General features: G+C 63.0%; 1 protein-coding gene across 2 annotated transcripts in view; it reads right to left on the bottom strand.

Annotated features, from left to right (window-relative positions):
• Rxra (retinoid X receptor alpha) overlaps window positions 1-18,141 on the bottom strand; it is a 92,995-nt gene that overhangs the window by 26,825 nt on the left and 48,029 nt on the right. The window contains exon 2 of one of the 2 annotated variants that reach the window (XM_026395398.2): window positions 1,264-1,529. The exons of the other annotated variant lie outside the window; for it this stretch is intronic. Coding sequence (XP_026251183.1) covers window positions 1,264-1,529 — 266 coding nt within the window. The remainder of the gene's footprint in view (window positions 1-1,263; window positions 1,530-18,141) is intronic. 2 annotated transcript variants of the gene reach the window in all.

The following is an 18,141-nucleotide window of genomic DNA, read 5'->3' as shown; positions in this document are numbered from 1 at the left end:
TCGCATTCCCCGTCCTCCTCCCAGAAGCACTAACAGCCCTGGGCTCTGCCACACAAGGAGACTCAGAACCCAGCCACCTGCTGTGCACGAGCCCAGGGGTGTCCAGGGCAGGCAGCAGGCCTGGGAACCCAGTGAGAAACCTCGTGGGTCTCCGAGCCAGCAGGTGTCAGCCACTGAAACCAGGGGACCACGGAGGCCAAGTCTTCACCTGCTCTCTTGCTGCAGAGCATCAGGCAACCAGCAAGGAGGGTGTGGGGCAGCCACGCCAAAATGACACAGCTAGACACGGGAGGCAGCCAGGCCTCCCTGGGCCAGCACCTCGGGCCTCTGCCTGCGTCCAGAAGGTCAGGTGCCATGAGAGGGGACAGACAGCAGCATGTTCATGGACAGAGATCCCACTCTTCTCCACCCATCCCCCAGGGGCAAAGGGACCTGGCTGGGTTGGCCTAAGAGCACTGCAAGAGTCTCTAGGGCAAGAGGATGGATGGGCAGTGGGCTAGCCACACACAAAGCACACCCCAGGCCTCCTAGGCCAGGAGCGGGGCCTATGCGGGAGGCAGCCAGGCTCCTCCAGAGACTCGGAGCAGGAATGCATGTCCCCAGCCTCTCCTAGGAAGAAGGGATGGGTCCACCAGAGGGAAGCCTGCTTCAAGAGTGGGTATCCAGAGGGAAATCACCAGGAGTCACACAGCCCGGGCAAGGAGTCCAGCAGGGGATCCGAGAGGCCCCTGGGGCCTTGAGGGAGAAAAGGGCTGGACCAGGCCCCACGGTGCCAACAGCAAGACCTGTCTGTGTTGGGCCCCACCAGGCAAGAGCGCTTCCTAACCCCCAAACAACCCAAAACCCAGCCAGTGCTGGAAGAGCGTCTGAGCAGACCCCAACTGTAGAGAGGTCACCAACTCTGCTGTGACCAGCACCCACCAGCCACCAGGCCACTGAGCACTGACTGTTCCCCATCCCTACACTGAGCCTGGACCCACCTCCCTGCAGGCCCAGGGACAGAGACCACCGGCCAGGGCGTGAGCTGAAAGCCCAGGAGAGAAGGACCCAGGAGTAGGATCTGACCCTGAGGAGGCAGAGCCACCAAGAAGCCCAGCTGGCAGCATCCATGGGGCCAGGCCCAGGCCAACCAGAGAGCCACCACTGAGGCTGGGTCTGAGGAAGGAAAGGACAGCCCCGCCCCCACAGCCCACCAGTGATGCCGACACCCTGCTGGGGGAGCCCCTGCCCAGCCCGCGCCCCCCAGGCCCAGCCCACACTCACCTGGGGGCTGCCGGTGCCGAAGCCCAGGGTGGGCGTGGTAGGCACAGACATGGAGTGGGGGCCCATGGGGGAGCTGATGACCGAGAAGGGCGGGCCCATGCCGTTGATGGGGGAGCTCAGGGTGCTGATGGGCGAGTGCAGCTGCCCAGGGGAGCCCAGCGAGGAGCCGATGCCTGGCCCCAGGGAGGGGTGCAGCGAGGGGGCCGCCATGGCGCCTCGGCCGGCCGGGGAGCTGAGGGACGAGGAGCTCACCTGGCTGGAGAAGTCTGCAAGGCAAGAATCCGTAGGGGCAGGTCAGAGCGGCTCTGAGGCCACACCCACTGCCCCCCACCAGGGCCCACAGACGCTGGAAGAGCCCACGGGGGACCTGTGGGGCCAGGCTGGGGTGCCCCAGCTCCCTGCCTAGGCTCTGGCCCAAGGCAGGGGCAGGCAGAGCACGAGGACTGGGCCGCTCCAGTCTCTGCAGCCCAGGCTTGCCACCCAGAGGCAGAGGGAGAAGCCCGGGGCAGGAGAGCCAGTGTGCTTCCCTCTACATGGGGTCCAGGTGACCGCGGTGCAGGTGTGGGAGTAAAGGTGCCACCAACACCAGCATCCAGTCTGTCCCGGTGCACCGGCGTGTAGAGGTAGGAGGGACGCCCCATCTCACAGGTAGAGGAAGCAAGGCCCCGAGTTCTCACGGGTGCAGTGCACAACCAAGACAGACACTCAGGCTGAGCCATGCCTGCCGGGCCACACCTCCTGGGCCCCTCAGGGACCACAGCGGTGGAGGCCCTGACACCAGGACCTTAGCCACCCAGGACTCCATCATCTGGAGGCTGTTTGGCTCTTTTTGGTCCCCAGAGGCACAACAGGACCTGATGAAAAGGGGGCAGCTAGCATTTCCCATGTGGGTGGGGAACTTTGCGACAGTCTTGTAGAGGGCCTGACATGTGCCAGGCATGTGCCCGGCAGCCCATGCAGTGGGCAAGGTTGGGACCTCCCACATGCTAGCCTTTCATGCAGGATTTCAAAGCTCTGATCAAGCACTTAATTAAGCCTCCCTACCCCGCCCAGCTCCGGGGGCTCCCAGGGGGAATCCACTGCCCACAGGCCTGGCAGGCCATCCAAAAGACCTGGAGGAGCCCACACAAGGCAGCAAAACCCCACAGCACACAAGCCCCCGGAGGCGGCTCCCTACCCAACCCTCCAGCAGGCTGGGTGCTCTGGGCAAGGCAGACTCCCATTCTGGGCCCAGCCTAGCCAACTGCAGAAGAGTCCCAGGCCTTTGCTGCTGGCCTTCCTGGGATCACGTACACTTCTGACCGGTCCCCCAGAAGCACGGGCACACAGGAGCTGCCAAGACAGAACCCCAGCCAGGCTGCTGCTGCCCAAGACATCCTCAGCCTCAGGGCAGTGTCCATGTCCCTGAGTGTGCCCATCAAGAAGCCCTAAGCAGTCTCTGGGACTGTCACCAGCCTCGGCACACTGTTCCCACAGCAGACTTGGCGCTCAGACCAGACCCAACTCCAGCCAAACCCTTCTCTCCCACCCAGGCTTCTGAACCATTCAAAGTGGTACTGGGTGGCCAGCCAGCTCAGGGTGACCCCAGCCTCTGTGCCACCCCACCCAGGAACACAGAGGCCCTGTCTGCAGGACCGATCCTTTCCTAGAGGAGGCTCCCCCCACAGCTGCCCCCCAACCACACGGGCACTTTATCCCCATTGCCTCCCAGGGAGAAGGGCACAGGGAGGGGCCTGGTCCCTGCATTGGCCAGGAACTCTGAGACTAGGCTCCGTGGGGAGGGTCAGCCTGCCTGCCAAGAGCACCCTGCCCAACTCAAGGAATGGACTCCATCGGCAAATAGACCCCCTCTGACCCGCGGGAAACCTCTGCCATTCACAAAATCCGGAACAAACCATTTTGTTGACCATAAAAAATGCCAAAGTAAGGAATTCTGAAACCAGATGGCAGCAGCACTTTCTGGCCATTAGGAGTACCGCAGACCATCCCTAGTAGCCATTAAAGCCCCTGGACGCTGAACCCCAGGGAGGGCCAACGACTCCTAGCCCAAGGTCTCCCTCCATGTGCAGGGAGCATCCCCAGAGAAGGCCAGGAAGGGTAAGCAGGGCCTGGTGACAGAAGGCAGGCAGGAGCGTGTAACCAAGGGGGCCACACATACTCAGGAGACTCCTGGGACTGAAATGCCCTCCCATGCTTTATGTCACTAAACTCTTGAGACCCTGTGGGAGAAGCCACCACCATCCACCTGTGACAAGTAAACTGAGCCTCAGAGAGAGCACGGGACAAGAACTGCCCAACGGCACACTTTTCTGCAAACTGTAGCTGGCCCTGGGCCAAGTGACCACTGTCATTCCATCAGGGAATTGCTGGGACATGTGGGATGCACCAGGCTGGCCCCCATCACAGCCCCTTCTCCCCTGACCTTCCAATGTCCCATGAGGACACCTGAGCCAGCTCTGCCCTCTCCAGACCTCAGTTCCCTCGACTGTGAAATGCAGACAGGCCCCGACTCTGCAGGCTGCCCCTAGGCCAGGTGGGCCCCATTGCAGCACAATCACGAGATGCACCCACAGACTATGAGGAGGCTGAATGGAAAGGAGCTCACGGTCAGCCCTGCACCAGCGGGCCCGGTAGCCGTCTCTGGCAGAGACAGGCCCTGTGGGTACAGTCTGGAGTGGTCCAGCCCTGGGTCCTGGCCACCCCCAGGAAAGCTGCCCACTTTCCTCCTGGCCTCTGAGAGGTCCCTCCCAGATTATCCCAGCTTTTCCACCCCTACCCTCTGCTCCAGGTAGCAATAGGAGAGCTGGGCAGAAGCAAAGAAGAGACCAGGGGTTCTGGTCAGCTGCCACACCACTCCAGGGACAGCCTTCTTCAGCCAGCTGTCCCCAGATACCAAGGCAAGTTGGAGGAGGAGGGACCACTCAGCCTCAAACTCCAGGTCAGACACCTGCAGCCACACGAGCCACTGGAGGAGGCTGGGGTTTCAGCTGGGCCTGCTGGGACAGCACTGCTGGGCCTCCCGGGCTGGCCGTCAGCTTGCTTGCTCTGCCTGGCAGGAAGGAGGAGGGAGAGGCGGGAGACTGCTTTGGCCAGATGGCAGGACGGAGGGAAGGAGAGGAGGGAGCCCATTTGGCTGCTGGCTACAGATGCACCCCTACGCTCCCCTGGTCCCCCACCACTGCCCACGTCTGGCCCAAGTTTGAAACCACTGAGGAGGGTCCACCAACCAGACAAAGGAGGAAACTGGCCAGGAAGGGTACAGGGAGGGTCCCTGGGAGGAAGGAGAGACAACGGGGACAGGAGGCCCCAGCCTCCAGCCACAGAAGAGGGTTCCCTGTGCGGAATTCTCCTGCCCACCAGCCTAACATGCAGGGACGAGTGTCCATCAGGCCACAGCCAGGCTGACGGTGACCCCAGGGCTCCTGAGTGCAAAGGGGTACCAGCTGGCATACCCCCATGTCCTGAGTCCCCCGCTCCAGGCCTTCCTGTTTACACAAAATGTCCACTGCAGACACCTTCCCGGAGCATGGGTGACAATAGGCTGGGTGTGTTTTCTGGAGCCTTTCAGAGAGACACTTTCTGGCCAGGAAGAGACCGGGCAAAAAATGCCTAAACTTCCTCTGCGTGCAGAGAAGTCCTGCTGGCCCGCCTGCCGCCCGCACTCCACGTGTGTACAGGCTCTGCCTTTTCCGGGCCATTTATCTGTCCCCACCCCTGATAAGCTGTGGCCAAGATAAGGCTTTATTCTGAAAAAGTCACACTCTGGACTCCAGGGCCTGGCCCCAGCAGCCGCCTGCACGTTCAGCTCACCCGGTGCAGCTCCTCTGCAAGCCAGCGAGGCAGGGGCTGGGCTAAACTGGCCTCCACCCTCAGACCCAGGGGACACACAGCCTCCTCGCAAGGGGTGGCAGAGGGGCCTCAGAGGACAGGTGCTAGCCAAATCACAGAATCTTGAAACCTCAGAACCTGTGATGCCCAGAGGGCCCACAACCCCAGAACCTCACACCCCTCGCCCACCCAGCCCCCTCCAGGACTTCCAGCAACCGGGTGACTTGAGACCCAGGGAAAGAGCCGAGGCCGGGGAGCTCACAGCAACCTGCAGGGCTGGACAGACAGGGGAAAACGAGCCCTGGTCACAGGGCCTGGGCCCCGGGCCCACTTGAGGAAGGGCCCTCACAGGCCAGCCTCGCTGCAGTCCTGGAGAGCTGCGTGGGACAGGCAGCGGGGAGATGCCTCCTTCGGTACAAAACTGACTCTAAGATGCTAATGTCTAGAGGCAGACACAAAACCTGGCACGGAGATGGGATGCCCCCACACATGGCACCCAGCACAGGTCTAGGCACAGGGCTGGGCACAGGGGCTAAAGTGACATTTAGAAAAACTGAAAGGAAGAGTGTTCTCACCATATCTGCTACCTGACACCAGCAGGGGCACTCATGGGTGCCAGGCGTCCCCGGCAGCTGCATGCCTGCAGAAGCTGGCCACCCCCCAGGCAGGCCTGGACCTCGCAGCCCAGGCTCCCCGTGAAGAGGGAAGAGATTTCTCCACCACCCAGAGTTCACAAGCTGCCCAGGCCCCTTGGAATGCCCGACAACACCCAGACCCTCCTGCCCCTGCACCCACCTCAGGAAACCCAGGGAACCCCCACCAACCCTCTTCCGGCCTCTGCCTGGCAGCGGGGAAGCAGAGGAGGTGACAGGAAATGCCAGCCCACTGCAGCTGGACCGGAGGAGCCTCCAGCCCTCCTAGTCAGCCAGGGAACCCCCGGCTCTTGAAGAGGGAACTCAAAGCTCCCCAGAAAGCGCTGGATTTGCAGGACCAAACAAGGCAGGGTCTGAGCAGGACCGGGGCTGCCCTCTCCAGGGCCCTGCAGGAACCTGCAGAGGGGAGGGGTGGGGACCCTTGGGGCTGGAGTGGACAGGGCAGGAGGTTTCCAGGAAGGGTGTGAGAGCACGCACCCAGGACAAGGAGGCCCCCACCGTGGGCCAGCACCTACACGGGAGCTGGGCTCTGAGCTCAAGGGCTCCTCACCCTGCCGGGGACCCCCCTGGAACCGAAACCCTGCGGCAGAAGCTAGTGGCCCTCAGAGTTTCCTAGGACGCCCACCTCCAGCCCCCACCTCCCGGAAGTACTGCTTCCCCTGCCACCCAGGGGAGGAGAAGTGGCAGCCCTGGCGGGACTGCGACGGGGCCGTGGCAGGGACCACGGCGCGCCAGGGTTTGAGGGAGGCCAAGGGTGGTTACAGCAGCAGGGAGGAAGGAAGTACCGGGGGAGGGCCTTCAGGAGCAGGCCATGGTGGGGAGACGGTCCCCATGGCAGGTACTGGCCACAGTGACAACGGGCAGCTGCCTGCCCTTGGGGCTGCTGGGCCCCCGTTCCCTGGACAGCCCCTTACCCTTGCCAAACCTAAGCTTCTCCTTCTGTAAAAGGGCACGTCGACAGCGGAGGCCACAGTGGTGGCACAGTGGTGGCACAGTGGAAAGGGCCCCCAGGCCCCTGCTGAGAGCCTGCTTCCGGCACCTCCAGCTGGGAGCCTGCCCACCCTCTGCCTCCTAGCTAGTGTCAGCTTACAGCTCGAGTGGCCTGGGCTGAAATTTCAGCTCTTCTGGGGTCACTCTGCCCTTTGCCCAGCCAGGCACCCCAGCCCCAAATCTCAGCCACCTACGAGGAGCTCCCAGGAGCAGCTGGGCCCTCAGGGTGGTCAGAAAGAACCTGGGCCTGCCTCCAACCCTCCCCCAGGACCTGAAGGCCCCCAGCAGGGTCTAGTCGGCCTCCTCAAGGGGTCTCCAAGGAAAGGCCTCAACCGACCAGGAAGGACCCAGTCCCGTCCCCAGTCGATCCTGGGAAGGCTGCCAGCTCATGGGGATAGGAACTCAGGGACCTGCCCTGACCCTGTGGTGGCTCAGACCTACCCAGAACCCAGAGACCAAGAAGAAGAGGACCCCTGGTCGGCATCACCTTCTTCCTGTCTCCCCAGTAGCCCACAGGTACCCACAGAAAGTGGCCAGAAGGCTGCCAGTCCTAAGCGCCCACAGCGATCCATCCCCTACAGGCCACAGAAACTGGCCAAGCTGCTCCTAACCCTGCTTTCTGGCCCTGCCCACCCACCTTCCCTGCTGCAGACAGGGACACCCAACGGCCAAGATCACTGCCCTGCACCCCCAAAGCCAGGAGGGGAAAAGCGAGAAGGACCCAGGCAGGGGGGTGCAGGAGCCAAGGCCCAGGGACAGCAAGGACTCTGTGGCGTGAGGGACAGAGATTTGGTTCCATGCCAGACATACCACAATTCCATCCACCCCAAGGATACTGAGAGCGGGGAGTGTCCAGGGCTGCGTCCTCAGTAGTGACTGAGGCTCCCCTGACAGCCTCAGACATCTAGGCCTGGGAATGAGCTCAGGGGGCAGGGCTCGGCAGGTACCTGGGCGCCTGTCTGGCAACTCCCCCATCCCCAGTCCCACTGGACCCTGCAGCCCTCAGGGTTCTGGGTGCCAAACCTGCCTTATGGTCACCAACCTCTGCTCAAATCAGGAGAAAGCAGGTTTGGTTTCCTGCTCCCTGTGCCACACACTGGCTCTCCCTCCCTGAACTCACCTCCTGCCCCCTGGCCCTCCTAGTCTGGGAAGACCCTGATGGTGGGAACTTGCCCAGTTCCCAGTGTGGGACCCGGGCCTGGCTTGGAACAGGAGTGTGGGAGACATGGGGTAGTGAGGAGGCCTCAAGGGAAGGCGAGCAGTCCAGGGTGCTGCTTGAGGCCTCTCGTCCCTTAGAAGGGAGGGACTGTCCCTCGTGACGTGACTGGCCAGGCAGTCTGGTCCCCAGGGGAAACAAACACACAGGTAGCAGAATCGGCCACCCAGATCTGCAGGAGCCCTGGCCAGGAGTCTCCCCAGAGACCTCCAGGAAGGCGGCCTGCACCTGGACCTTCTCTGAGTATCAGCCAGGGTACCCCCACCAAAGGCACCTCAGCTCTAATGGACCCCAAACCCCAGGACACAGGGCACAGCCTTGGAGTGACACACGAGGAGGTACACTTCATGAACCAGATGGGCTTCCTTCACTTCCTCATAAGGAAGTGTGGGCATCCAGCAACATCCGTGAAGGCGTTGGCACGTCGGGCCGACACACCTGGGCCTCACCACCATCACTAACGTCATCGCTACCAGCAGCACCATCTGCATCACACCATCACCACTGCCACCACCATCACTGCCATCAGTGTCACCATCCCTGCCATCGATGTCATCACCATCACCACCACCATCACCAACGTCACCATAACCCATCGATTATCATCGGCACCACCACTACCGCCTAAGCAACCCTAGCCCTGCTCCATCACACAGATGAGGCTGACGGGTTTTGCAAGTGACAGGGATGGTAGTTGGTTCCCTTGGTTGTGCTCAGCAAGTTTGGAGCTGGCCAGGGGCAGGGAGAGGAGCAGGAAGTGATGCCCAGACTGGCAGCCCCCTCTCACACAGCCCAGGGGCATTGTGGCTAGACCCAGTGGTGACAGGTGTGGCTGGAGCAGCCACAGCGAGGGAAGTGGGGAGCGTGGCCAGGAGGAAGGAGGTGGTCAAGAGGGGCGCCCAGGGACTGGCCAGCTCCTGTGCCCAGGTGACACTCAAGAGACAGCTGAGTAGTGAAGATGCCACCACCCACAGGCACCAGGGCGAGGGTCTTTGCACGAAGCTGCCCTCCATGCCCATTCCCTGGAAGCCCATGGTCTGGGGATGGTGCTGTGGCCAGAGGTCTCACACCAGACCTAGTTACAGAAACGATCAAGCAGCCCCCAACTCTTGCAGCAATCACTGTTGTCACCTCTGGACCAGAGGGGATCTGACAGGTGCCTGTGGTGACCGTGGAGTGGACTGCCTGAACCACCACAGAACAGGAGAGGAAACGAGTCACAGAGCGGCATCCACTCCCAAACTCCTCATGGCTTGGGTGTGTGGGGGAGGGAAAGGGGCACACCCTAGCCAGGCAGCCGGACTGCATGGACTTGTGCACTCCTGCCAGCCCCAGGCCCTCCCTGGCCGGACCTCCCTTCACTTCCTTGTGTGCACCCAGAAGCAGCAAAGAGCCATGGGCTGCTGGTAGCTTCACGGTTCACAGGCACACACCCCTGCTGGCCCTGTCCTACCCACACAGACACCCCAGTGCTGGCTCTCAGTCTCCGCCCTCTTAGAGCTGAGCCCAGGGCCTCCCACTTCAGGGAAGGGCTGGCTTTCTAGGAGAAGCCAAGTGACCACCTGCAGAGCTGGGCCCTAATGAGGACCGGCAGGCATACCTGTCCCTAGAGGCCTGGGGCCATGCTGCAGGAACTTGACAGTGGCTCTGGGACTCAGAGACCATCCCAGAGTACCTGGCCAGGGCTGACTCCTGCCCCAAGTCCTGTTCCTCCATTCACCCAGTGGATAGGGACCTCAGTGGACTCCTGTCCCTAGGGTGCAAGCCCAGGGCCATGGCCTAAGATGCCAGCAGAATGGAATCTGAAACCCAGGGGCTAGGACCAGGGCCCTCAAACCTGAGGCTGGTCCTCTGAAGACAGCGCCAAGGCATCTGATTTTATCCCCCACCGCCCATGCTGGAGATGGGCAGGTGGTCTTGCCAGCCCGGACATCATCAAATGGGTCAGGAAGCTCTCAGCTCTGGGGCTGACGTTCTATGACTAGTTCCCAGAGCCCTAGGTTGGCGGTGCCAGGTGGAAGGGGCTCAGGACCTATCAGAAAGATGCCAGGGCCCCAGAGAGTCCTGACAGCAGGTTTCCAGCCACTGGCCACAGCACAGACCATCCACACCTGCTGCCGGACACTCAGCCATGCCTCCTGCCCAGCAGCCTAAGAGGTGCTGCCCAGGCAGGGACTGAGGAGGGCTGGGAGCTGCCCCTCCAGGCCTGGTGAACGTTGGATAAAAAGAGCCAGGCAAGGGTGTGAGCAAAGGGGCAAGGCCACTGCAGAGCTGGGGGCAGCGATTAATCTGCTACATGACGACCTCCCCACCTTCAGCCCGCACAAGACCGCTCACCCAGGGCCCACCTCACGCCCACTTGCAGCCAGGCCCTGTCAACTGCCCTGAACCTCAGAGACTGCAGTGACAAAGGCACGCTTCAGGTGGCAAGGGCCGAGGCTGAGGAACCCACCGCAGAGCCACACCTGGCTAGCATTTTGTCACATGAGCCCACGGGAGGGGCATGACAGGAAGAGGCTGCCATTGACCCCCAGAGGAGCCGGGCTCAGGGGGAGGCGCTTCCCAGCCTAGGGGAGAGCTGCTGACCCAGACTGAACCCTGCCCTCTGTCCTCCATGTCCCCACCACACTCCACCCTCACAGAGTCCAGCTGGGCAGCCAGGACGGGGGGGGACTCGGCAGACATCAGGGGACCCGGGTTCCCAGCAGAGGGAAAGACACCAGGCCCAGGAACGTGAGGGATGCTCACCTCTCCAGGGCCAGGCAGGGCTCCTGGCCACCGTGACCTCCCTTCCAGGTGGTCCCCTGAACTGTCCCCCACACCTCGTGGTGCCCGCCCAGACCTTCGAGGAGGGTGGGCGGGGGAGGGAGGGGAACTCCGGGAGAAACCTCAACTGCTCCAGAGCCGCAGGGGCCGGGCACGAGCCTGCGGGCTCTCACAGGCGGTTTCTCTTCAACAGGAAAAGAAATGATTGTTTCATTTTGAGCCATGCTCCTGGTGGCTCAGAGGCCCCCCGCCACCCACCACCGCCCGCAGCTCTGTCGTGGAACCCTCGACAGCGCTTCCTGCGCCCCTGGGGGCTGGTTCTCTGATCTTCATGTGCATCCCCAGCTGGTTTCAGAACACAGGCAGGTTCCTGGGCGCTCCACGCCATGTCCCGCCCACTGTGGTGGAGCTAGGTGGGCGCCGTGCCAGGGGCTTCGCAGACAGTCATGTCAGGGGCTCTGAGATGGTCGGGGCACAGGGGACATCCCCAGGTACAGCTTCTGAGGCCCCACGTGGGGCTGGCCTCTCCAGGGGACATCCCCACTTCTTCCCACAGCACCCAGCACTGCCGCTCCAGTCCTGGACAGGGATGCTGGCAGCTCGGAGCCACGTGGTGGACAGAGGCGGGGTTGCATGGGGGCCCTGGAGGATGGAGCATCTGCTGGGCAGCCAGGTAGGGAGCCAGACCTCCTGGTCAGTCCCCACCACCTCTCTGCAAGCCCTGGCCCATGCCAGCACAAGGGCAGGCTCTCCTTGGAAGGAGGTCACCCATGACCACGTGACTTGCTGGCAGCACCCAGTGGGATGCCTGCCACCTGCGGGGCCCTGGCTGGCGGGGGCCTCTGCAGACGGGACAGGGCCTCGCCCGTGAGACAGATCGAGAATGGGACGTGGCCCACTGCAGGGGACTTCCCCAGCACCACCCACAGCCTGGGCCCTCCCTGCCCCCACACCCCAAGGCGGGGTGCACCACAGCTCATGGGGACCGGAGCAGAGGCCCCTCCATCCTCACCCCCACTGGAAGACCACCTCCACAGGCCTCGGCCACTCAGGCCTCCTGCCCACCAGCCCCCTGTGAGGCTCTCAGTGAGACAGACCCCCTCGCAGCCCAGGCCGCCCAGGGTGGTGCCGGGGCCTCAGAAACCCTGGCTGCCGGGTCCCTGCTGGCTCAGCCAAGGTCTGTGGTGCCTCAGGGACAGAGACCCAGCTGAAAGTCCCACCGGGGGGCCTGTGGGGGCCAGTTTCTGCGCCCCCTCTCAGAGCCCCAGCAAACCCGGGTGGGGGGAGGGGCTCCACTCTGCCCCAGGGAGACAGAGCCAGCCCGAAAGGAAACCCTGCCCAGGGGAGCCCGGCAAGCGCAGAGCCAGGCCTCCCTCGCCCTCACTGCGCCGTGACAAGGCCCTCACTGTGCCTTCAGTCTCCCCCCACCACGGCGCATGCTGGGGGAGCCGCAGTGGCTGACCCACAGACACGGGGGTGGACAGGTGACAGGCTGTGTGGGTGCCCACAACCCTGCCCCAAGACCACAAGAGGGGTGCTCTCCAGCCACCTTGAGCAGAGGGTCTTGGGGACAAGGATGGAGCAGGACAGGCGGAAGTGGACAGCCTCTTTTCAGGCTCCACCTCGAAGGCCAGCCCTCTACAGGGGAAAACCAGAGGCCATGCAGCCCCACAGGGCCCTGACCTGGCTAACATCAGCTCAGCACCCTCTCTCGCACAGAGGCGGCCACCCCTTCCACTGGTCTCTTGGCAGGATGGCCACTGTCCACTGTCACCACCAGAGCCTCCCATCTCCCTTTAGCCCACCAGGCTCCCAGCCATCCACCCTGGGGCTGGCCCACGGCTGTCCCTGCCCAGGGCCATTACTGGAGTGCTTGGCCTCACTGACATCATCAGCGTGGGCCCCACGAGCATGCCTGGGGGACACGGCCTGGGCCACAGGAGGGGTCTGAGAACTGGCATTTCCACCGTTTGCTCCTCTCCTGGATCTGAAGACAGCCTCACGGGAGGTGCGCACCATGCGTTTCTGAACAGCCAGGGACCAGGGGGTGTGGGCTGAGGCCATGCACAGCTGGCCAGTCAGGGGCCAGCACCAGGCTGGTGCCCAGGTGACCAAAGCCCTGCCCAGGGGGCTAGAGCCAGGAACCAGCTGGCCAGGCAGCAGCACACCCACCCCCTGGGGAGGGACGGCAGCCTCCACACCAGGGAGTCCAGGGGCCCAAGACAAGCAACCTCCAAACCACAGGTAGCCCATGGAACTCACAGCCACCAAGTGCCAGGGGCCTTCAAACGTGGCTCCCAGAGCATTCGGCAGCCACCTGGCTCATCAGCACCAGATGACAGAGAAAGGACAATGAAGTACGAGCTCACAGGTCAGAGGCCAGAGGTCACGGGCATAAGACCCCCCTCTACCCAGACGCAGAAGGTAAGAGAAGTGGGCCAGGAAGCATGGCCCGAGCGCCTGCCACCACCCCAGAGCTGGGCACCACATGTCCCCAGGGCCTGGCCAGTCGAGGAGCCCACTGATCCCTTGCACAGTGCCGTCCTGTGGCCTAGCTGGACCTCCCAGAGAATCCACAACTGGGAAGAGGCAGGGTGTCAGCAAGAGATGGACGGCAGTGGACGGGGGAGGACTGTGAGGCAAACGCTGCAGGCAAGTGCCCCTACAAGGGGTCCAGAGATGCCAGGGCCACACACAGCTGAAGCATGACCTGAGCCATCACGGGGAGGCAGGCCACGCCACAGGACACTGAGAACTGTAGTCCACCAAGTGGCCATAGTGACCCACGCAAGTGGGTTGCAACGACCAAAACGCTCCTTCTGAAACACACAGGCACAACACACAGGCTCGAGCCGTCCTGCTGGACACCAGACACAACGGGCACACATTGCCCTTCCCCACACCGCAGAGGACAGGGCGAGGCGTGACCACCTGGGTGTGTCCACATGAAGCCACATCAGGGGGAAAGCCCACCTAGAAAGGTCTCTGCGTCCAGTTTACAGAGGAGGACACCAAAGCCAAGCATGGCAGAGGCCTGCCGGGACCCACACAGGGGATGAGGGCCCAGGGTGCAGACCCTGCTCCTAGGAATTTGCCAGAGAGATGTGAACCACAACACCACCTCCAAACCTAGGTCCAGGCAGGGTGCTTTGCTGCAAGAGGCCAGGGCCTTGGGATGCCTCGGGCTCACAGACATAGGTCTGAGGCAAGCCTCTCCACCACCCTGGACCGCCCAAGCAAGGGGGCAGGAACGCACCCAGAACAGGCTCCCTGGCCACCAGCATACCAGCGCTGGCCCAGGACAAGCACGCAGGGCAAGGCCCATAGGTCGCTGCTGTGCTGGCGTGGCACATGCAGGAGAGGCTGTGAAGGCACTTAGAGGCAGGTGGCCCCAGTCAAGGACAGCGCAGTGCCCAGGCGTCCCCGACACTCTCTTATTTCCTGTTTCAGTTCCCAAATGAAGCAGCTCCCAGACACTGCCCACAGCCCCCGCTGGAGTCCACGGCGTCCACTCGGTGCTGAGGGAAGCAAGCTGAACACTGACACACTGCAAGGGGAATTTTTAAAGGCCTGGGAAAATGAGATGGTCCTCGTTCACAAGCCGGCTGGCCACATCTGGGTTGGGTCTCTCCCCGAGCCTCCCTCAGAAAAGACACTCCATACCTCTGTGCCTCGGTTTCCCCTAGAACATGGGCACAGAAGACGGCCCTCCAGGCCACCTGTGTGAAGGTGCATGAACACCCGACGTGGGCCTGGCACACACACACACACGCTTTTGACCTTATACAAAAGATTGGGAGAAGGCCAGGAGCCCCTGCGTCCTGCACCAGCACCATGGCTTTGGCGAGCGCAGACCTCAGACCCGCCTCCTGCAGAGGGGCTTCCCAATAGCACCAGCCTGCCCTACCAGCCTCCCACCCAGACAGCAGCCAGGGCAGAGGCCCAGGCAAGCCAGACATGGGCCAGCCACCCCTGGACAGCTGCAGGTGGCCCAGCCTCTGCCTGCTCCCTCCTCACAGGGAGTCCCAGCATCAGGCCTGGGAGAATGAGCCAGGGCCACCCCACCACTCACCCAGCCTGGGTCCTTACCTGTGATGTGGGAGAGGGTGAGACATCGGGTCTGTGAGGAGCCTGAGGTGAGCAGGGCCACTCTCCCACCCTCCCAGGGACCAGAGCCCAGGTCTGTCTTCCAGAACGTTCTGTCTGAGGAAGGGGCACTCTGGCCCAGACACTCAGGGTTCGTCAGAGGGCCCAGGGCTCCTGGCCGGAGACTCCGGCAGATGCAGGCCGGCTTTAGTTTGCTCTGAGTGGGGAGCTGAAGGGCAGCCTGAGGCGGGGACGAGGGGGAACACAGCAAGGCCCCTCTCCAGCTGGGCTGAGCGTCAGCAGCCGTGACCAGGCAGAAGGCACACTCTGAGAGGGTCTCTGAGCCCAGCCCCACGCCCGCCAGACTCCCTTAGCCTGCAGGCCCCAGGCCCTCCCGACTCCTCGGCCGCCCGGCCTTGACTCCCACACCCAGCAGGCAAGACCCTCCCAAGCCCGGAGCCCCCAGGGCCCACCAACTCCACCCTCACCTGCCAGCCACCTGCGGTCCCCTGTGCGCCAGGCCAGGCCCCCTCCTGAGAGAGAGGCGAGAAGGTGCAGCCTCGTGGCCAGAGCAGGCGAGAGGTCCCACCACAGGGGTGGCCCCACGGGCCCCTGGCCCCCGGGCTGGGGGCGCCACAGCCCCAGGCGGTGCAGCATGGCAGCTGGGTCAGAGAGGAGCAGGGGCCGTGACAGCAGGAGGCCGGCCTCTGTGAGGTAACCGGGCACACGCCTGGAGCAAGTGGTGCTAGTGCTGGTGGCCTGAGACCCAGTTCCCCTTTCCCAGAGCGCGCCTGGCCACCACCCTCACTCAGACACCTGGGACCACACGCATCCCCCAATGGCTGAAACCAAGAGCTTCTTGGAAGAGGACAGGCCTGGCCTCATTTCCTCAATCTGAGGCACACTGCCGCAGCCTGCCCATGGTACAGATGGACCCCGGGCCGGCCTGACAGGCAGACCTGGGTTCCAGTCTGGCTCCCCTCAGCCGGCTGTGAGCAGGTCCCACAGCAGGGCTGGCCTGCTCCCACCAGCCGCAGGTGCAGCAAGGGGCCCGCTGCCAGTGGGCAGGAGCGCTCCACGACCCAGTCGCGATGTGCCTGTCCTTGTCCTGGCCTAGGTGGCAGTACTGGGGAAGCCCAGGCAGCTCTCAATGATGCCCACACCATGCTCCGCCCCCTCCCCTGCAAGCGGCACTCCTGGCAGTAGGCAGAGCCTGCACTGGCATCTAGGTCCTGGGAGGAAGTCCTTCAGGAGGGGCCAAGGCCAGGCCCAGGGACAGGTGGGAGTGGAGCAGAGACACTGGGGGACAGAGCCCACAGCTGGAGAGGCTGGGCAGCACAGGACACAGTGGGCCTCTGGGCATGCTAGCAAGGGTGCTGCCTCTGCCTGGAGGGGATCTAGGAAGCCTGGGAGTGAGGAGGCCTCCCTCCAGCCACACAGGCTCATCTTCCAAGGAGCTGGATGCCTTCGTGGTCCAGCGACCAATGACCAAGGCCTGGGTCCATGGCGGGAGCAAAGCAGGGGACACAGCATATAGCCTCCAACCCCATCTGCCCCCAGCATGCAAGGGGCTCCTTGATCCCTGTCCCTAGGAGGTCCAAGGCCATGCAGGGCACTTCCTGCCTGTCCACTGGCACTGGGGACGGGCTGCTGAGATGTCACCAGAGCTGGAGGGGAACTAGAAGTCTCCCATGGTAGCACCCCCACATCTCACACCCGTCCTAAAACCCTCCCACTGGCAGCTCCAGAGAGGGAGGACAGGCTGTCCTGGACATGGACGGTGCTGCCTGGCTTGAGCAAGTGCAAGCCCCGTTGGCCACCACAGCCAAGATGCCAGCACTGACTGGCAGGCAGGATGCAGCACGGCTCCCTGACTCTTACAGAAAAGGACCAGAGCAGCCTCAGCCCAGCCTGGCAACCAACAGCAGCCCCGCTGGGCCCCTGCGCACGCCCTCGCCACACTGCCCCCAGCATGCCCTGCACTCGGCCACACAGCTACTCGAACCACTCCAGAAACCTCAGCCCCACGGTCCACGCTCTGCCACATGCTGGGCTTGCATCCACCACAGCCTCCAAGCCCACTCTGCAGCACAGGGCACCCACGTCCCAAGACGCTTCCATCTCACCCTGGGCCCAGCACATGCAGCAGGTGCCGGGATGTCCATCCAGCCTGGGCTGGAGGATGGCGAGGGAGGCCCCTGGGCTACCTATCCAGTGGAGGACGTCCAAGATCTGGCTCTCGGGTAGGAAAAGAGGCATTTCTCGTGCTCGTATCTGGGGGCTATGTGCACGTTATTTTCACATAGTGACACGACTCCTGAAACCTGACTTCAGCAAGACCCTGGCCAGACCATCCCCCGGCTACTGCTGCACCCCTGTCGGCTGGCTTCCCCATTCCTCTCTCAACATGACAGCTCCCTGCTCATCTGATTCGTGTCCAGGACCACACCTGACGAGCTCACAGATGGATGAGGGCAGGAAGTCCCGCCTGGATCCACAATCGTAGCCGGCCCACCTCATCCTTATCCAGGCCCATCAAAGGCTTTATTCCCAAGAGGGAAGCCATGCAAACTCAGCTGTGGTGGGTGGCTCACCATGATCCCCAGATCCTCCCAGCCACCCGAGGGCCTGGCCAGAGCAGGTTAGGTGGAGGTGGGTGGTCCTGCAGGACACTGTTGGCCAGCATATCAGCACATAGGTCCATATACACCCAAGTCTCAGTGCTGGGAAACTGTAACTCTTCCGTCTTGGTGGTCAGGGAGATGGAGGTGCTCAATACCCCCTCCCACTGCCCCACAAGCTTGGCCTCAGCCCTCCAGGTGATGGGGGTCCATGACTGTAGGACTACCGCTCAGAGCCAGCAGACTCTCCTCCTGCCTCAACTGGGCCCAGTGCTGGGTCCTAGGCATGTCCCAATCTGCATCAGGCTCCTGCAGATCCCCAAAATGACCCCACCTAGCCTCATCCAGCCCTGATAGGGACGGTCATGGATGAGAAGCCCCACCCTGCAGCCAGGGTCCACCAGCCAGCCCTACCTGGAGCAGGCCCAGCCAAAAGCACCCTCACCCCTGCCAAGCACCAAGCCATGCCCAGTGAGCGAGCACGGGGCAGAACTGTGAACAACCTGCCTGGCGGCCCCTGGGCAGGTGGGGCAGCAGCAAGCGGACCAGCCTGGACCAGCTCCTGGCCATCTCTGCCCAGCACAGCAGCACCACCGCACTGGAATCTCAAAGTCAGTCATGGAGAAGTGCCGAAAAATGCCCGTGTCAGCGCCACCCAGCCTCAGCCCCACGCCACACCCCCCACACGCCATGGTACCAGCTTCCCCATCCACAACTA

Source organism: Urocitellus parryii, chromosome 4 (assembly GCF_045843805.1).
Source record: "Urocitellus parryii isolate mUroPar1 chromosome 4, mUroPar1.hap1, whole genome shotgun sequence".
Classification (NCBI taxonomy): Eukaryota; Metazoa; Chordata; class Mammalia; order Rodentia; family Sciuridae; genus Urocitellus; species Urocitellus parryii.
Note: the sequence above shows the minus strand (reverse complement) of the source record. Positions and strands in the feature narration are given on the sequence as shown.